The following is a 21,057-nucleotide window of genomic DNA, read 5'->3' as shown; positions in this document are numbered from 1 at the left end:
AAAAGCTAAGTCGATTTTACGGTTCCGACTATATCATGAGCATATACACGAAAGGCCGTCGTCAGCAATATTCCATTTATATCATGTTGGTTTACGTGATGTTAAAAGAATTCTTCAACGCACGAGCACAATTGCTCCATATTAGTTATTTCGTGCATGTGAAATATATATTTGTGATCAAATAATGGGCAGCTGTGTTATTAATATCAGTATGTTTTATCAAATGCTTTTTGCGATTCGTCACATCAGACAGAGAGATCAGAATCAAAAACTCAAGGCATAACTCACACGTGATCTCTGATATAGATATACAGTCTTGTCCTGGTTGCATTTGAGGCAAGTACAAACGGTTGGCAGGAGGATGTTTCTATACACAATAACTGTGTATTGTGCATGGCACAAGGTCTGTCCATCAATGACAAAATTATGTCTGGTGCAATTCCCTATTTTGAGTTTTATGGACAATTGACTTGCCTTTGCATGTGCTCATCTTTTCTCGAACACCTGGTATCATCATTATTTCATATGGATTCATACAAACATGCTTCAAATATTCTCGAAATCGTACAATATAGATTTCTTATGACAATGGAAAGGGTTTTGCCGCTTTATTTCCGAGTTTTGCATCGTTAGTGTATTAAACGTGATGACGGAAATATATGTAACTGTTATGTTGATGTTTCATAACGTATCGCCTAAATCCTTGTTGTTAGCTCTTCTAAAAATACAGTGTCCAGTAGAATCAATAACTTAAACTAAAACACAGCTGATCCATTACTACTTAGTCTCAACAATCCATTTATCTGGCTTCCGTCTGTATCACATGGCGAATGATAACATCGTGTTTTCATGACAGCACTTTCCAGCTACCACGCAGTCTGGTGTGAAGATTCACAAGTAGTGTTAGAGACGTCATTGGTGACACATACACAATACTGATTGTCTGACACTTCAACCATGAGCCCATCAACAGCTGTTATATTGGTTTATACAAATAGATATTTTTAATGTTATCATCAACGTATATTGTAGATAAACAAACGTTGAATTTTATTTTGTATGAAACATTGAAAATCTAATATTTTTGTGTGTATATGTCTTTGGTAACTGGCACCTGGGACAGAAAAGTGAAGAATAGAACAAAAGCAACAAAACAATTTCCTTAATCATTAACAAAATGTGTACTATACCGACTTTATCAGTTGTTGGTTATTCTCTGTCGTTTACATGTTATGTCATAAATCAGAAAGTGATGATACCGTGTTTTTGCGAAAATGTGAGTATATCCTGCCCCACTGGTTACACCCGTCACAAACACATGCAAAGGCAAGTCAATTGTTTACCTCAATACACGGGAACTTACAGTACAAATCAAAATGGGGAAATGCATCGGCCGTATTTTTTGTCACTGATGATCACAAATTAGGAAATGTCCTCCACATGTCCATTATAAACCATTCCGAAAACTTTAGTAGGGCTTTGAATGTTGAAACTATGATCAAACATCTTTTGAGCTAAAACCGCATGACATCTTTGAAATCTTCGTTGAAAGAGCATGTACCTCAACAGTTAAGAAAAGTAGACACCGAAGGCTGGAGCTGCTTGAATATTGCTCGACATAAAGGGACATTTGACTTCTTGAAAGTTTGGGTCATTTCCTTATACAGTCTTGTTAAGAGTTTACGTTTGTGCCTCTGAATCGTTATGCATATAAGTATAACTCAAACGAGAGTGTTTCATTGTTATTGTTATTTCTAGTTCAGGTGGGTAGGTCAGTGGAAGGGAACTGGCTATTTGATGGTTATTGAATCACATCCGACTATTGATATACCCGAAGCTTAGACTTTTAACTCGTGTGCATAAAGATGCAGATCATCACGGGGGAAGCACAACTGGTGGCCATGGGGATGCCTCTCTGTTGCATAAATATCCTATCCCCAAATGTCATATATATGCTTGAAATGAGTTTCAGTTTTGACAATTTGTGATGAATCACATTTAGTTTCAAATGCGCCGTGGTTCAAGGAACGGCGTTTTCCACGACGTGTATGGTGTTGGATAGTTGTGTACAAAGATGAACAATCAAAATGTTTTCGCATAATTGAACTTGGTTCTTTGTTAAGATTGCAAAAGTTAAACAAATCCTTTGAGTTTTTTGAGAATCCACATGGTTTTAATTCCACATGTCTCAAATACTTTTTGAGAAAATAAAGAAAGCCCTTCTTTGAATGTATTACGGATTTTGGCTAATCTTTGCGACAGGGATTTGGTGGTACATTATTTTGCTTGACCCAGCAAAATGTGTCTCTTTTATGGGGCTTTGTAATCCAGTACAAAAGGGGAATAGTCACATCTTCGATAAGGTTTTAGAGTTAAGTGAGTGAGTGAATTTAATTTTAAATCACGTCGGCAATATTTCAGCCATAGTGTGACTTGAACAACTTTTACAATATTTATAAAAAAACTGTCAACAAAAGACATTATAATAAATAGCAATTTGTAACAGTTTTTCTTAAAACTAGTTGTAGAACATTAAAACACCTATTAATGGGCAACGATACGATATAAAAATGGGGCTATAGGTCGCCAGCAACAAAGGTAGGGTCATCATACTAGGGACCAAGGAGACTTACGGTACCTCTGCTACCTGCATGGTTCCCCAGCAGGATTTACACCTTTCCCTCAGTTACTGGCAATTGTTTCAAGTTCAGCCAGATATTAAAAGTGAACACATTTTCTGCAGTTAAATTTGGGTAGATATATATATTCTTTGAATGAGGTGGTCTTACATACCCTCTCAGGGGGACAATAATGTTTACGGTACTGTAACCCCCGTCGAGGGCTTTTAGAGTCAAGGCAACAGTGGATAGTACTAATGCATGGTTTTGTCAGAGTGTTTCCTCACTTAATATACTGGTCTTGCATGTGACATTATTTGATAGGTCACGTGTACCAGGTTCTTGGATCAAACAACTAATGTCGGGATGCATGTTATATGATGGTTATGTTATCTAAGGACCTTGTCAGTTGGAACAACTAAATACTTTTTTTACAGGGCATTGGCAGCTGGTTAGGACAGAAGGGATTTACTCCAACTCTCAGACTATGTCTTTTTTCAGTTTGCGCATTCTATCCATTTGATCAATGACAACATCACGCACTGACATAACCTACCCTAAAAGACACGCAAGAGACATACGCTTGTTGGCTCGAATCCCGGTTTGCCCCGATTATGTTTCTAGGTTTGTCAGCACCATGGCCGTGATCGTGGGCTTCACCTCGGGTTCTCTTCCAATAAGTAGACACGCCGGGATACAACTGGAATACTGAATACAAAGGGGCATTAAACCCGACGCATGCACTCATTCTTCGTCTCTGTTTGCCCATATTGTGGCATACGCTTCAACAGCATCCGTAATTTTAAAGTTGTGATCCCAGTTGAGAGCAGGCTGTTTACGATATTTGGTGAGATATTTGAATAACTGACAAAGGATGTTATTGTCAACGACATATTCTTATAGTGAACATGGTTATTGGTTTGTAAATGCATGTCCACATGCGTTTTCGCTGAGTCTTATATTCTTCAAGTAAAGCAAATAGAAAAATCTATTTTAAACGTTAACGACAAAGAATAATCTGTCTCCAATATGTGATTCAATTGGGTGTAAAGGGGTAAACAGTGATGAAAATCATATGACAACATCACCGAATATCAGCATGTTCTATTGTGTAACTCCCACCACTCACACAAATATAGCCGGAATATTATTGCTGAGTGCGGTGTTTAAACAACAAACAATCACAAATGTCCTAGTGCGTACCAGTCAGTAGATGTCAGTTATAGTAGGACAAACTATGAAACACAAAATGACGTGCGAGGAAACTATGAAGTGACAAGGTCTTGCGCGTTTGTCTCTTTGGTGAAACCGACGAGCACAGGCATGGTTCTGACATATCCAGACACATTATCAGGGCGAGCCTAGGATTCGAACCCGCGATCATGTATTTGTGGCACGACTTCGGGGCACATCAAATCGTGGCACCTTAGACCACTGGGCCACCAATGACCTTTGGGGGTAAAGACAATGACTTAAATAACCACATGTGGAAACATTATACACTCTCTTCAAACGCAATAATTAGCTGCAATTTCCATTTTTTTATACTTTTTACAATTCTTAAATATTAGTCTCTGTCCACATGTAGACAACCATACACATTGTGAGATGGCTTCATAAGGTACACAGACACAATTAGTTAATATTATCAGCTGATGCAGCAGGATATATCACATGATCAAACATATGCCTTTTATAATATTTGAAAGAATATTTGATTTGGTGATAAAAAAACGTATGTACGTCATGGAAAATTTAAATCCTCCAATAGCAGGTGTGATAGATCCATTAGCACCAGTTTGGGTGTAAAATCGTGACCATGTATTTAGGAATCCATTTTCCGGATATTCGCTATACTGACACCATCATTATGGAACATATATTGATTGCATTTCAATTTCGCATCTGGTGCACAAATGCAGGTATTAAGGACAGTGTTAAACCATGAGAAACTTTTTTCAAGAGGATTTAGTGAAACATTTTTCATTGCCATATTACTGTAAGAAACATAGGAATACTGTGAAGTGACTGAGTGAGTAAGTGAGTTGGGCTCAACCAGGATTCGGGGCGGTCGGGTAGCCTAGTGGTTAAAGCGTTCGCTCGTCACGCCGAAGACCCGGGTTCGATTCCCGACATGGGTACAATGTGTGAAGCCCATTTCTGGTGTCCCCCGCCGTGATATTGCTGGAATATTGCTAAAAGCGGCGTAAAACTCACTCACTCACTCAACCAGGATTCGAACCCACAATCATAAGATTCAGAGATGTCCAAGGGACGCATCTCTGCACACCCGTTGAATACTTGAAGAAGTGAAGCTGATAAGAAGGATTTTTCCAGAAGCCAGATGTCAATCTGTGTCTGTTAACTTATGATAAAGGAGTGCTTTTAAAGCTACAGAAATTAGAGAGTTCGGTTTAACACCACCATTCCTCTGAAGAAACATCTTGTCTCTGAAATCAAAATATTTTCCAGAAGAAATAGTTGTGAAATTATCTTACTAAATTATAATAAAAAGGAGAGCAGAAATTATCATCATTCTTTTGGTCCGCAGTCTGTCCATTCGGAAACGTGGACCATTCTTCACGATCAACTGGCACTATCCTTCTTCAGACGACAGGCTCCGCAGTCGGCTACTACTACCTCATCCTAATAGCAACGTGTAGCACAATGTTATTTGGGTTGGTATCGGTTCCCTCCTGGTGGGGGATTTGGTTGAGTGTATATCTTAGGTTTTTTCTGCCACCATGGTCTCTCAGGTGTAACTCGCAATACAGGTTGTAACCGCCACTAATCCTCCCTTTTGCCATGCACACACAGTGTCATATCCATATCTCTTTAGTTAGGTTAGTTTAATGTTATACAGCTTCAATGTAAAATACTTCAGCTTTCGTCTGACCTTAGGTTGCAGAACAAGAGCAAGAATATTGTAGGAAATGCTCGGCCACTTTTGTACCTTTCCTAATTGAATTCGTTCCAAACATGGGTTTTTTGTAACTTGTACTTTCTTATTCATTATTTAGTCAGGTTTGGGGGATACTTCAGATGTCCAAATCATGCCAGCGGTATATATTAATCTGTGCTCTGAGGAAGAACTCAGGCTTATTCCGGGAATAGGGATGAAACTGGCCCGGAAGATTGTACAACTCAAAGATACCTTAGGGGTACTGACGGATGAGGATTTTCGTAATCTCACCTCTATCAGGAACTCTAATCAGGCTCTTGGTCTCCCGGGATGGTTGGGCAACATGCTTCTCCAATAGCAAGTTTCTCAGGGAAGGAACAGTTTCCCGACCTCAGAGGCCACCCAGATCAGCATATGAACAGTGTACTCCTGTTACTGAAAGTACCCGGAGTAGGTTGTCTGAAGCTATGCAAGTGTTCCAGCAAGCAGGTCCTAGCCCTGATATGGAAGCTCTACAGTTAAAAAAACAACGTAATACACATATTCTTGGCAATAAAAGCAAAATTGGCGGACCAAGATTTGCAAAATGAAGAGGTTTAATGTATTATGGTGTCCGGACCAAAATGATTACAACAAGGACATCCAAAGCATAAGTCGGGAAACACGTACGATTTGGAAAAGCGCACCGAGTGCATCAACAAAAGGGCCATGAAGCTGCATCCCAAATACTCGGACTGAACAGAATCTCCGGCCAGACCGTACGAAACCGCTTTAAGAGCAGCAGGTCTTCGAGCAAGACGTCCTGTTCGACCCGGCATGTCGAGTCGTCAATAACGACGGTGTATTCCAGCACTCGACCGGATAAAGCACGGATCACAAGCGCCTGTCTTCACAACAACAACGTTGATGATCTCCCCTAGCCCTCCAGATCTCCGGATTCGAACCCGATAGAGGACCCGTGGGATTAATTTGATAGACGGCTACGTCAACGTCAACCACAACCCCAGACGTTGCAGCCGTTGGCTTTTACGTTGCAGGCCGAGTAGGCTACCGTTCCCAAGGATGTGATTCGAATACTCTCTTCAATGAGCAGGAGATGTCAGACCGCTATCGATTCCAACGGGGGACATACGCGTTATTGATGGTAGCTGACCTTCACCTTGAACTTTTCCTATGTACCGATAACTGAGATGACTACAATCAACATGTGTTCTCACCACAACACTTTGGCTGAATACCTTGTACGGCTCTTCGTATAAATGTATTTTCCTACCTCACACAAATCTGGCTCTGTGTTTCTTTATTTTTGCAGAGTATCTTAACTCAAACTTAAATCAACTGGGACAAGCGGAGATCAACTTGCAGGCCAGTCATACCACTTGCTATGACCCGTGGCAGACGGCCTCTCAAGATTTCAGCAGGGACATGGAGATTTTCTCTGAAGATCTTACCAACCTGGAAGCCAGTAACCCTGAAGATCCTTTATGTGGCCGTCTCGCCAAAGCACCCATGTCTAGACCTAGTTCTGAGGTATATGGTATGGAAGTGTCAAGGCAGAGTTCTGTGACAATGCCCAGCACTGTGGAGGTGATGAATGTCCACCAGTGACATACTCTAACCCCCGGGCATAGGGAGGGGAGGATACCAGGTCAAACAAAATCCAGGGCCCCTCGGCCAATCCCATTTAACGCCCAGTGGAGTGGTAGACAAGAAACCCAATCCAGAGAGACCATTGCGTCCAGCCCTCAGTATTTGTAATAAAATCTCTGGCACGAGGTCTGATATAGACAACCCTCTTCTGCTCAACAGACATGGAAGGTATGGGTAAAACGATACACCGTTGTTCCGATGCATCGCGATTCTTGACCCACGATACGATATACGATAAACGTGAGCCCACTAATCGATACGACTACGATACGGAACGCAAATCTCAAGTACAGCGTTTCCTCGCTATTGTGCCTAACCCCACTCTGTATTTAGCAAGGAAGGGTCACTGGACAGAACTATGGGGACAACATATTGTCATCCTATGTTTGGCCCGTTTTCAAGGCGTGTGGGTCGACGTTTAGTCTTTCAGGACGACAGCGCTCACCGTTCATGAATCGTCAATGCTCATCTCCAGGAAAACAACGTCCATAGAACTTCATGGCCAACAATGAGCCCAGAACTTTCCCTCTTTGTACACGTCTGAGACATGATTGAGAGACGTGTGTGTCAAGGTCATAGCCCACCGACCACGTTTTCTGAAGTTGGCCAGGGTCTGTAAGAGGAATTGAACAAACTCCCTCGTCAAGTGAATGAATGTTTGATAAATCGTGGCAGTTACTGCTTAAATCTTTACTGCAAACCATGTCTTTAATGAACGACTTTACGTGGACCACGACAACATATTATTCAAGCTGATTTGTATTCAGATCCACTTGAATCTGACGTACACAATGTACGAAACAATGGATCCGGAATGCGGTCATGACCATTACTCGTAAGTGGACGGCAGCGGCCCAATCCTAATTTTGAATAGTATATATGTCAAAGATCATATGCGACTTATCGCCCATTTTCGTGTTTTTGTTGATCTCAGTGTATATGTAATATTAGCTGTAATACCATTATAATAATATCTTACCTAATTGATGACTACTTCTACAAGAACCTGCACCGTCGCATCGAAAGAATAAAGTATTAGAATTACATAAGTCAACCATGTCAACCTTCGCCAAATGCCCAACAAAAATGCTCAACTGGAATGATATGTTTACATTTTAATGTAGGATTAATTAGATGTATGCAATTCCGTGAAGATTTCGGGTTTGAATTGTTCTTCAGCAACCCATTCTTTCGTAAGAGGCGACGAACGGGATCGTGTGGTCAAGCTCGCTCACTTGATTGATGCATGTCATCGATGCTCATGATGTCAGTCACTGGATTGTCTGTTCCAAATTCGATTTTATAGTCGGAATATTACTGGATTTCAAGCTATATTTAACAGTATTGCAATTATATTTCATTGCTCCTCAGCAATGGGTCCTCTGTCAAGAAGGAAAACTTCTGGAGAGGGAACTATGCAGGCGACTTGAAGAATTAAACAATCACATGTGGTATGACAAAATACTATATGTATTATGAATCTACAGATTATGATACTAAATGTACGTGTAAAACCCATTTCTCTCGTCTTTGTTGTAGATGTTCTGTGTTGTCCACTACTTCATATCCCTTCTTATCTGATCATTATCCAACAAAAAATGAGTAAAATGCTACTGTCAATTTGTTCCAGCTTTCTTTGTTTATGATGGCATTTATGAAAATCAGTGATGCTTCAATAATGGCGCATCATTGTCTGTACGTCTTTTTAGCCTAAATGAGAAGATACCAAATCCTTCAATCACAGTTTACTCATATTATTGCATTAACCTACTTGGTCTACTCATGCATACAAACTCATACAAGTCTGGTTTGCATTAATTTTGGGTGTGTGCCATCTGGAGTTCAGAACATACGTGTGATCAGCTCTTTAGGCGCATTAAATATCAGATCAGTTGTTGTGGACATATTGGAGTTTCATATATATCACACCTTTGCAACATGTTGGCAAATACAACGTACCCGGACAGTATAAATGAACGCTTGATGCCAGCTGTCTGTACACAACTGACATCATGGAGAAAGTCATCATTTGCAGCATTGTCGCTCTGATATCACTAGTTCTCGCTGCAGGATCTGGGTTAGACAAATCAAGTACACTGGATTCCGTGATTGCCCGACTGGCTTTCAATGGCAGAACAACTAGTAGCAAAAGTAAGTATTGCAATCTTGCAAGTCTCTAGCATAAAAAACGCGTTTCTTATAGCATATGTGTATTGTACCTCAATATGAAGACATAATAATTAGATAGACCGATTATAAAACTCATTGAGGTTCAACTATTCATTTAGTTTATTACATTAACATTAAGCAGGGCAGAAGAAGCACTAGTCTGGTTGTATCCATACTAGAGACATCATGGAAGCCTATGTGTTTCTTACCTTCGCTCTCTTCACCCTAACCCTAGAGTCCAGCCCAGACAAGCAGAGAGATGGGGAAAACATGAACGCCAGACTCGAGGCTGTGGAACGTCAGCTTTTTGCATTTAAATCAACTCCATTGGAGAGAAGAACCCCGTGCACATGCAGTAAGTCTTGCTAATCAGTTTCTTACCATCGCCTGGCCAAGTGGAAGAACTTGGTACGTCATGCAGGAGGTATTCACCAACAATCGCCTGTCTACGTGGAATAACTTGGCAAGTAATGCAGTAGGTATGTGTCTATGTGGAAGAACTAGGCACGTCAAACAGTAAGTATCCACACACCATCGCCTGTCTACGTTGAAGAACTAGGCACGTCAAACAGTAAGTATTCACACACCATCGCCTGTTCACATGGAAGATCTTGGCACGTCAAACAGTAAGTATTCACGAAACCTTGGCCTGTCTACGTGGAAGAACCTGGCACGTCCTGCAGTAGGTATTCACACACCATCGCCTGTTCACATGGAAGAACTTGGCACGTCAAACAGTAAGAACTCACACACCATCGCCTGTCCACGTTGAAGAACTAGGCACATCATGCAATAGGTATTCACAAGTACCCCGGTGTGATCAGTACTACTGATTTATCTTGAAGCTGAACTCATTTGCATTTATCACAATAAGCGCCATAAAAGCAACATTGTGCCTTTAAGATTTAATTGTAAATATAGAATAGATATTGAAATGTCACTCTTCTGCTTATACCCCTTGACAATGCTAGTCGTAGGACTTGGGCTGGTGATATACGTACATGATTATTTTCTTTAGGATTTGGAAAACTTTGCTTGCTCAAGGTGTTGGCTGTTTTAATACTTTTATCTCTGCTTTTAATCAACGACACAAAGATGTGCGCTTTCAGGAATGGAAATCTAACATTCGTGATAATCATAAACTAGAAGTATACAGTCAACTTAAACTATATCTACAAATAGAAAAGTGTCTCTCCTACATAAAGTGATTTAAATTTAAAAAGTGACTTGGTAGGCACTTAGTAGATGTCGATGTGGAAAGTTTACACACAAGTGAAAACTTGTTCCAAGAGAAGGGCGACTTTGTCTGTTGAGGAAAATGAAAAACATTTTCTGTTTGTTTGTCCAATGTATAACAGTTTACAGAGAGAAATATCCACAGCTATCCAATATTTTATATATTTCATATATATATAAACATATTAACACATTAACATATTCTATTAACATATTATTAACATATTATTATATATATTAAACATATTAAACAAACAAAAGGAGGACTGGAAAGTAGGAGCTTTTTATATTTCAGTTTTATCCAAAGGAAGAATTGGACAGATCAACGTTTTTCAATGTATTTTCTGAGGATGAATTTGTTTCCTATTTACGAATGCTGTTTTAAACACAACGTATCACTTTAAGCCACTCGAATTTGCAAATGTATCTATAAATTAAAACATTATGCAATGTAATCACTCGGACAGGTTACTGGCGAAAGGCCTACATTCTGAATAAATCATATTGATATTGTAGTAGTAAGTAGTCAGCATTTGCAACCGTTAGTCAGTCCACGTAGGAGAACTGACCGCATAACTGAAAAAAGTATTTATTCAGAGGCACTTCTTTCGCAAACACGTCCGCTTGCAAATTTCAAATAGTGATCTTACTTTATTAACGTTGAGGTTCCTACATTAATTACAGCGAGTTTGGAATATATTTCAGGTAGAGTATTTGACGAACAAATACTTATAGAGTGTATTGTTACATGTAGTAACATCGACGAAGGTTGACGTTTGACTATTGCAACTTGATGGTTGCGTACTGTGACGTCATGACTACTGCTTCGACTTCCCATCGGGAGAGCTTTATGACGCCAAAGTAGAGTAGGAAGGGATCACAGAAATAAGTAAAGTATAGCTCGCTAGTCGGAATGATATACAGTGTAGGAAGGGGTCACAGAAATATACTCTTCAAAAAAGGAAACGCAAAATGGATATTTTTAGCATCAAAGCAGAATAAGCGGACAAAGAGGTGCAAAATGAAGGGGTTAAATGTGTTATAATGTCAGTGACAAATTTCCCGAATCAAAATTATCATAAGAAGGACATGCAAACCATTAGTCGGGAAACACGATTCGGTTCCACGATTCGGAAAAATGCACCCAGTGCATTAACAAAAAGCTAATGGAGCTGCACGCACTGCACGTGCAGCAGCGCTATGAACGCTATTAAAGTGCAGGGTTTTTGATCGCCTGGCATCTGCGTGCCTCGAACAGTGACAGTTCAACAACATGCCAAGATGTTGTGCAAAGAAACAACGCCATTGGCCGCTTGCAAGCAGGGGAATCCCGATCAGCTGTAGCCTGGGTTTTCAATGAAGTGCCCAGCACCATCACAAGCCTATGGGATCGGTTTCAACAGCATGATCGGCCAAGGTCGGGACGACCAAGAGTAACCACCCCCGCCCAAGATCGCTACAGCCGAGTACGCCATATACGCGAAAGGACGACCACCGCCACCTCAAACGCATCCCAAATACCCGGGCCGTGCAGAATCTCCGATCAGACCGTGCGAGACCGTTTAAGAGCAGCAGGTCTACAAGCCAGCGGTCCTGTTCGACGTGTCACATTGAGTCGACAACATCGTCAACAACGACTGCATTGGTGTCGTCAACACAGGGTATGGCTTCAACTGCGACGAAGAGATGTCTGTTTCAGCGAAGAATCAAGATTTCTCCTCCGTCGAGGGGATGAAAGAGCACGGGGCTACAGACGTCAGGGAGAACATTACGCCGGAAACTGCGTACAGGAAGTGGACAGGTTTGGTTGTGGTAGCGTTATGATGTGGGCGGCTATCTCTCATCATGGCAGGACAGGTCTGGTCCATATCCAGGGCAATCTTATGGCTTAACGATACATCATCGCAGTCCAGTTTGTTCTGAACAAATTCATGTAACTTACGGGTCTTCACGCTGTTTCAATATGTTTTAACAGCTCGTAGTCGGAAATATCAACGGAGCTCGTCAAATGTGCGTGGTGACAACTTATCACCAGGCGGCACTACTCCAAATATATTTATATACTGGTATTCACATTATCAAAATTTGTCTGTAATTCCTAAAGCACCATTCAGCCTTTTTTTTAAAAATTGTATTGATTCTACAATCATAAATTTACCTCCGATTGCCATAGCCAGATATATACTCATGCACAAAAGTTAAGTGCCACCACCATATTTGTGAGCTGTTACTTTTGGCACTTAATGATGAATATTATAACGAGATGTACTATTGTTATAAGCCGTAATATGTAATCCTCATGTGATGCAAAAGTTGTCCCAAAGCAAGTTTATCTTGTGTTCCAAAAGAATATGAGCAGAAAGGAATATTACCGAAGACCAGAAATTGAAGGATTAGAAAACATTGACGTGTGTATGATCCACGGACATTGACCACAGCTTCAACCCTACGCCTCATACTCATTACAAGTCGTTGAATGCTTCTCTGAGGCAAACGGATCCATTCTTCATGAAGTGCGGCTTCAATATATGACGGATAATATACGGGAAAAAATGTTAGAAAATCTTATTCATTTGTGATGGATAATGTTCGTGAATATATAACGGATACAACTACAAAACTGCTGATATACTCAGCTAAAATAGAAACGCAAGAGTAGTAAAATCGTAAGTATGTGACAGAGTGTTGTGGACATCCATACAACCTCAATACCAAAACTGATGGATTGGGATTGATTTGTGTGGAAAGAATGAGGTTATGCAGTAATTTGTTGAAAAGATGGAACAATCGAAAAAACGCAGCCAGGTGAGAGCCTGGCGCCGAAACATCTCAACATGACATGCACGTGCTACATCACTTGTTGAGCTATATAAACGTTGGGTTTTGCATTTGCATGCCATCACAATCTTACAGCAAGTGAACAGCGAAAACTTGCAAGGCCTGGTGGGAACCCAACGCCATCGTTCGACTGCAAACAGGAGGATCATCTTTGGCTCTAACCAGGTTTTTCCACGAAGCACCATTACAAGACTGTGGAACCGGCACAGCTGATCCGGTCGACAACGAGCACAGGACAGATTCACACTGCTATGTCACTTACGTGAAAGAACCACGACGGCCACCTCTATAACAACGGCAATACCAGGACTGCGTAGGATATCAGCCCAGACAGTGAGCAACCGTTTTCGCGCTGAAAGTATTCGCGCTGGACAACCAGTTCGAGGTGTCATTTTGACTTAACTGTATCGCCGGCTGCGACGTCAATGGTGTGTCATGGTCACAGAGTATGGCCACAAGCACGTTTAATGCGTCGCCGTGTGGATGGTTGACGTCGTGTTTACAGGCGTCGCGGGGAACGTTATGCACGAAACTGCATACAGGAAGTGGACAAATTTGGAGGTGGTAGTGTGATGATTGGGCAGCCATCACCTACACTGGTAGATCAGAAATAACAACATTCAGGCTCTGCAATGTCCCTCCAGGTCTCCAAATGTAAACAAATCAAACATTTATGGGATGCACTGGATCAACGACTGCGATCACGTCAGCAACAACCGGAGATTCTCCGACAGTTGGCTCAAGCACTGCACGCAGAGTGGGTGGGCATTCCTCAGGCCACTTCTCAGGAACTGACTGCTTCCATGGGACGACAATGCCAGTCAGTTGTGGACCCTAATGGTGGCCGAACAAGATATTGCGAACAGATTTCCTTCACCTTGAAAATCTACTATTCTATTTATGCCATATGGTCCCTGACAAAGGATTACCACCTGTTAACTATTTATATGATATGTAAAAAATACATCTAAAATCCCTTGCGTTTCTGTTGGGTTTTGTTTTGCAGAGTATATATGACGGATGACATTAAGGCATGCAGGCAACTACATGCAGATAAAACACGGGGAAGATTATTTATATGAATTGTATATGTGACGGACGGATTAGATCCACCGTTTAGTATATATGCCGTGTTTTTTTTCTGAAATTATAAACTCGATATCACACATGAGTGAAATAACGCTTTAGGCCTAAACTTACTTCATTCTTTCTCAGTGACTCTAAGGCTGTCATAGAAAGGTCGAGAAGAAAATATATAATACACATGTTGATAAAATAATTATGTATTTTCTTGACCTGACAAGGTTGGCATTTGTACTTGTGGCTGCACCATTCTTGAGATATCCTCTCTGTATCCGCCATACATCTGTTTCATTATTTAATACAGTTTTTCTTGTAAAATATTCACATGTAATTAAAAGCGACTGATTACAATCTCAGAGTCACGTGGCACAGATTGGACAACGGTTATCATTTCATATTATTGTCATAAAGTCAAATTCAAGAAAAGGTACATGTGTTATCATGTTGACATCTCAGGCAATAAGAATTGCATAAACGGTATAAAGTTTAATAATAAAAGTATAATTTATTAAGTATAGTCCCCTAACGTTTTGTCAAACATGGACAACTGTTCTCTCGCACCAATGTCAATTAGTTTGCAAAGAAAAGTTGAATCAGGGGGATTGTCACTTTGCAAAGATCAATAAATCTGGTTAGGGGAGAGGCTGAAAACCAATTGTTTCATATATTCCTATATCGATTCAAAGCGGTTCGTGATCTTAAACTTGGAAAACCATTATCCAATAAAATACGTGTTTAACTCGAATATTTTGTAGGCCACATACAACATTGTGCGTTTTTCTTTAGGTGTTTATAATACTGGCCACGTGATTCAAACTGAAAACCCCCATTGGGGCAATAGTGTTTACCTATACTTTAATCTAAATTAAGCATTGAAAATGTAACACCTAACACCTATATTAGGATATTTAAAAGATATTTATTTCAATTTAAACATACACGTATGTGTTTCAATACGTGCAAAAGATGCATCCAGAAGATTGTTTTCACAATCCGAATAAGAAATCGTGTACAGTCGCCCTTAATGAGGTCGTAGACGGTGACTTCAGAGTGCGAAATAATATATACCAGCAACAGTACATAAATGTTCACTTGTCATACCAGAAATCCAGCCGATGCACATCGTCCTACTTGTGTTTGTTGTGCTGACATCCCTGTCCTCTGTGTCCACTCTCATCAGTCAAATGAAGATGTCAGATAGCAAGATGGACCTGGACATTAGAATATATTGCGACAATGGTTTGACAATCGGGAAAAAAACAAACATTTTAATATAGTTGTGGATGGAATGTAATTTGAATGTCTTACATTCAAAACGTCAATACCAAAGAATACCCACTTCGAGTATCTACCGACACAGTTTCCAATGGGGATAAAAGAAAAGAAAATGATCAAAATTATATGAATAAATCACTGAAATCAGTGGCGAAACCTGATGTTCGCGAAAAGGTACTCTACCGGTAGCACCTACCCCTCACCAAAGTTTCATTAAAACTGTAACTGCCAGTGAGTAACGAAGTGTGAACAAATTACCATGGTTGGTGCCCACCAAGGTGATGTATCGAAATATTGGATAAGGCACCTGTCTACAACTGTCAAATGTACTTTTAAATTAAAGCTATAATTCTGAGATGAAATCTGAAACTGACATTTGGATTCATTCACACTGTTCCCAGTATCAAGCTGATAAATGCATTCAGACGCAAACTTAAGCAAACCTTAACATATATTACAAGTCTGGTTTGCATCTATTTCAAGTGTGACCCATCTGGAATCAGAGAATCAACACTGCATGAGAGAATCGATGTTTTCATCAGCGTTTGTGTACATTGCACGCTCACGTTGACAGACACATCACACATCTTCAAGTGGAAAATTACGCAGTTACTCCCTTGAAACACTATAAATGAATGCAAGAACATGCTTCTCTGGAAAGTACAAATGCAATTGTCTGCGCTCTCTTCATTGTAGCCCTTGCTGCAGGCTCCGACCTGAACATATCAAATCGCCTGGAAGCTGTGACCGCCAGACTTGTGGCCATGGAACGTCAGATTGTGACATTCAACTCTACACTCCAGGACAAGTCTGGTCAAACCAACAGTAAGTATTTAAAACGTTGGCCTCAAAATAGTACGTCCCTCAGAACAGATGACTGAATGTGCAAGTTAATTATACAGCAAATGCAGAAACATTATAGAGCGTATTACTATACAAAAACAACAGTAACGAAACCTGACCAACCCACAATGGCTCAACAATTATACTGTTCAATGATTGCAGGATGATGCATAAACATGATTGCTTAACAGACCAAATATGTCAATAATTGTACTGTTTACTGCAGGTATGTTACATATTTGTCTATTTAATCAAAGTTCAGTAGGTACACAATTAATCAGGTCAAAGAGCTATCATACAAATAACATTCATAAATGTGTGTGTCAAATGTAAGAGGAGATTCTAAATGAATTATAATAGCCAAGACGGAAATCCAAGTAGATCTAAGAGGGAATAGGATTTAATTTTTAGTCACTCAAACAACAGAATTTTGAGGGTTAAATAATGATGTCACATGACAATCAATGGTCTTTACATTTCATGAATATGTTCATATAGTTCTAGACATTCATTAAGTTTGATGTAAATTATCTGCTTTCTGCTATTTCAGGAATATCGAGGATCCACGTGTCTTTTGAGGTAACAACCAGCATACCAAGGGTTTCTCTCTCCGGAAATCAATTCTTCAAGTTTGACACAGTAACTCTGAACATTGGCGGAGGGTACCACGCCCCTACCGGCATATTTGAAGCTCCTGTGACCGGCACCTACCTGTTCTGGGCAAGCATACTACCGTATAAAGAAAACCATGTCCACGTTATGCTATACAAGGAAGGGAGACGCTTAGCCCTCGCAGCCTCCCGTGTTGAGACATCTGCGAGTTTATCATACATTATACAAGTCAAGCGAGGAGAAAAAGTGTGGTTTCAGACAGCTCACCAAACCACTGTCTTCGGACATAGTCACTCCAGTTACGGTGGAACCTTGATTCATCAGAACTAACGCCAAAGTGACACTCTTAAGTCCAGATTAAATCTTAATAAAGGAAATATGACAACCTAACTACTGCCTTTAGTTTACGTTTATCTTCTCTTGACTGTTGGTACATTTAGTCACGATGTGGTACCCAACAACTTTTTCTTACCATATTATTCAACTTGGACCACTTACCCATTAGGTTCCAATACCGAAGATTGTGTGTAACCTTAGAGCCATCAACCCCCACAAGTCAAACTCTACACGACATTGATTAAATCAGTTCCGTAAACACAAGTACTAAACGTATTGATGAATGTCTTCCACTTTTAGAACCTGACAAAAGGACAAACTGGCGTCAATCGTAGGTTGGTAAGACTTAAACCATTATTATGACGTCACGCTATTGTTGTAGTTGATTCTCTGGAGCCAGAATTCACTGGCCTTTCTGTACGTGCATTTTGGACAAGTAAAACCGACTCAACTATATGTCATTATGAAAAAGCACAGATAAATTATACATCAATCACAACATGGTTTAAGTTGGAGAAATCACTCGAATCTGCTTGTGGCGGACGTAACCTGAACACGTTCCTTCGCGGTGCGTTGATTCTCCTTCCGGAATCAACATAGTCTCAATATGTTGCCTTTATTTAACTTCCATGACCCGATTTTCAACATATGTGAGAGTGGTTTTCTGATGAGGTACGAGTACAATCCAACAGTTGACATCAAATCTATTGTTACAATTCAACTATGACGAACATTTGGTAGTCAGTGTTTGATGTTGTAATCGTAGTTGTGGATGTACGCTCAAGGGTTTATGGTCAAACCTCTGATCAAATAACTACTTATTATCCTTGGAGTGAGTATGTGTTTTATGCCTCTTTTAGCAATATTCCAACATTATCGCAGTGGGGAACACTTGAAAGGGGCTTCACACATGGTATCCATTTGGAGAATCGAATCCGGGACTTCAGCGTGACGACCAATCGCTTTATCCACTAGGTTACCCCACCGCCCCTTCTACTCTTGGAATCAGACTCCAATATTGCCGAGAAGCTGCAGACAAAAGCTATCTCCTTACAAATCCATCAAACGATCCACGCTCTTTCGGATTATTTTTATCAGTATGCTGTGATGGAGTTGATAGTACATGTTATTTTTTTCTTATGCTTTACCCATTATGATGATTGTAGAATAAAATGTTATAGTCTGCAATATACATACCTTACATGGTTCTTGCGGCGTCCGGATTATGTACATAATTGTCTGCACTGGAAAGAATGCATGCAGGTAGTTTTGTTTGTTTGTTGTTTAACGCCTCACTTAGCAATAGTCCAGCTCTGTTAAGGCGGTCTGTAAGTAAGCGAAACCGGACCAGACATCATGAGCATCGATTTACGCAATTGGGATCAGCGAGCCTGACCACCCGATCGCGTTGGTAGCCACTAACGACAAGTATAGGTTGCCGAGGATCTATTTTAACCCTGATCGTCACAGATCGCATGCAGGGATTGCTAGTGAACTACTGACAACTACCTGTTGAATGTTCAAAGCCGCATTTTGATCGGTGCCGATGCTGCCGTTGCCGTCTGTTAATAGGCACACATCTATTCAATCACAATGCAATCCGGTTGAGTTTAACAGAATTATACTTCAAACACATAACACATTGACAGGTATTAATTTAATACGTCTAGAACTCGGAGGTAGTTAAACAAAGCTATCGTAGCGCTATGGTGATTGTAACTCCTATACTTTAACATAGGCTTACGACAGTCGTTGCTACGATCGCTACGTCACAATACTCTGTGACGTAATTAGTGAAATGTTGCTGCAAGATACACCGGCAAAACAATGCCATTGACGTCAGCCTAGCTTCGGGGTAGCTGGGCTCATCGAAGCCTTTCTCAGTGATCTGTCATCTCTTTACGCAATGTCATTGAAAAAACCCATGGATGTTGAGTTATCAATATTTGTAAGTACATGTATAACGACACTGGAGGACATAGTTTTAAATGGCCCTAGTGTGGAAACCACAAAAGACAGATACATGAAGTAATATGTACTGGAAAAAGATTAAAAAACAAAATCAACGTTGTCATGCTTTGATAAAGGACACAACGTGGCAGCTGTTGCAGAAATGGCAGGACAATCGGACGAAGAATGTCATCCACGTAACGCTGAGCTGTCAAATTTCGTTAACGATGACCAGCGGTGTTCTTTCCTGCCCCTAATTTGCTCCCCTAACCATAAAGCCCCTCCACCATACGGCACGACCTCCTGAACGCAACATGCCGCCGTTCGTTCTCCCCTTCGGTGATAATACGTTATCCTCCATCAGCTCTAAACAGACAGAACCAGCTTTCATCAGTGAAGTCGACCCTCTGGCAGTCACGTCGCTGCATGACCTGTATGGTCTGCAAGTCAAAATTCCTTGAGCCCTGAGTCGCATGGCCTGTCGACTGACCATATGCCCTAAGGCATTCGTCGCTGACGACGTCACTCTCAGGAATCGATGACGAAGGTGCAAAGTACGCAAGTACCGGTCTTCATTGGTCGAAGTTACCCTGGGTCTGCCTGTTCTTGTCAGATGTATGCCCGGTCTGTCTGTAACGATGCACCAGGTTAGTTACACCAAAACAGGAGTAACCAAACGTTCTGGTAATGTGGGCATGGGTGGTACTGTTGTTCGGGTGTCAGGCGTGGCATTTCTGTGGTGTGTTTTTTTTCAGTGTGAGTGTCTGACATGCCGTCCGTATCATTTATATACCTTTATTGTAGTTTTGACCCTACGTGTAGTTTTCATTGCCCAAGCGGCACGTGGTTTTCAATTTTTCGCATTTTCTACAAATATACGTGACGTGGACGTGTATCACTTGCTGCATGGAGCATTGTTGTGTTCGGACGATGTGGTTTGCATTGACGAATACAACTGTCTTTTCCCCCGTATCATAGCATGGTGAACAAATTACGGGCTGTAATTATCTGGAGAATCCCGACTCTTATATCAACCGATACATTTCGGGTTATCACTTCAATGAGTGAACAAATATAAATCCAATTAAAAAAAAAACGCTTTAAAGAGAAAAATGTGAGGCTGAAAATAAACTGATCCAATTGTTTAATACATATCTACATGGGTTGTAAGTATGTCTGATGTCTATAATCTGTTTGAAACGTCATGGTTTTCATGACCAATGATGCCTTGCTTTACGACCGTCTGTACCGCAATTGTGCTGCACGGGGTAATTGCCCGTTGCGCGTTTCAGGTAGAGGTATTGCCATAACACTTCCGAACTGCATGCATAAAAGCCTTATCGGCGATTATACAACAGAGATATAGGAACCTGAAACAATGAAACTATACTTCGTTTCTAAAAGTATGATATTCAGACATCAAGGGCATCACTTTCAGTACCGATTGCAAAAAGTCAACCAAGCGACCGGAAATGAACGATCAGCTGATCCCACCTCCTCGCTTCAAATGACTATCACGTGGTTTACTTTAACAATATAAGCAGT

At 40.7% G+C, this 21,057-nt stretch overlaps 1 protein-coding gene across 1 annotated transcript; it reads left to right on the top strand.

Moving 5' to 3' along the window:
* Positions 1–9,572: 9,572 nt before the first annotated feature.
* On the top strand, positions 9,573–17,605 carry LOC124125269 (multimerin-2-like). Its single transcript, XM_046488543.1, has 3 exons — positions 9,573–9,694; positions 16,468–16,596; positions 17,165–17,605. The coding sequence occupies exons 1-3, from the start codon at positions 9,610–9,612 to the stop codon at positions 17,554–17,556; spliced, it is 606 nt and encodes a 201-aa protein (XP_046344499.1). The 5' UTR covers positions 9,573–9,609; the 3' UTR covers positions 17,557–17,605.
* The last annotated feature ends 3,452 nt before the right edge of the window (positions 17,606–21,057 follow it).

Source organism: Haliotis rufescens, unplaced genomic scaffold (genome assembly GCF_023055435.1).
Source record: "Haliotis rufescens isolate VD_foot unplaced genomic scaffold, xgHalRufe1.0.p SCAF_4, whole genome shotgun sequence".
In the NCBI taxonomy this organism is placed as follows: domain Eukaryota; kingdom Metazoa; phylum Mollusca; class Gastropoda; order Lepetellida; family Haliotidae; genus Haliotis; species Haliotis rufescens.
The sequence above is the reverse complement of the archived record's forward strand: the minus strand, read 5'-3'. Positions and strand labels throughout refer to the sequence as shown.

What these genes read in the sequence shown, in the direction of transcription:
- LOC124125269 (XM_046488543.1), top strand. Translation starts at nt 9,610, where the DNA reads ATGAACGCCAGACTCGAGGCTGTGGAACGTCAGCTTTTTGCATTTAAA. An exon ending in AAGAACCCCGTGCACATGCA is followed by an intron (nt 9,695 to 16,467) that starts GTAAGTCTTGCT and finishes TCTTCATTGTAG; the next exon opens with CCCTTGCTGCAGGCTCCGAC. An exon ending in CAAGTCTGGTCAAACCAACA is followed by an intron (nt 16,597 to 17,164) that starts GTAAGTATTTAA and finishes CTGCTATTTCAG; the next exon opens with GAATATCGAGGATCCACGTG.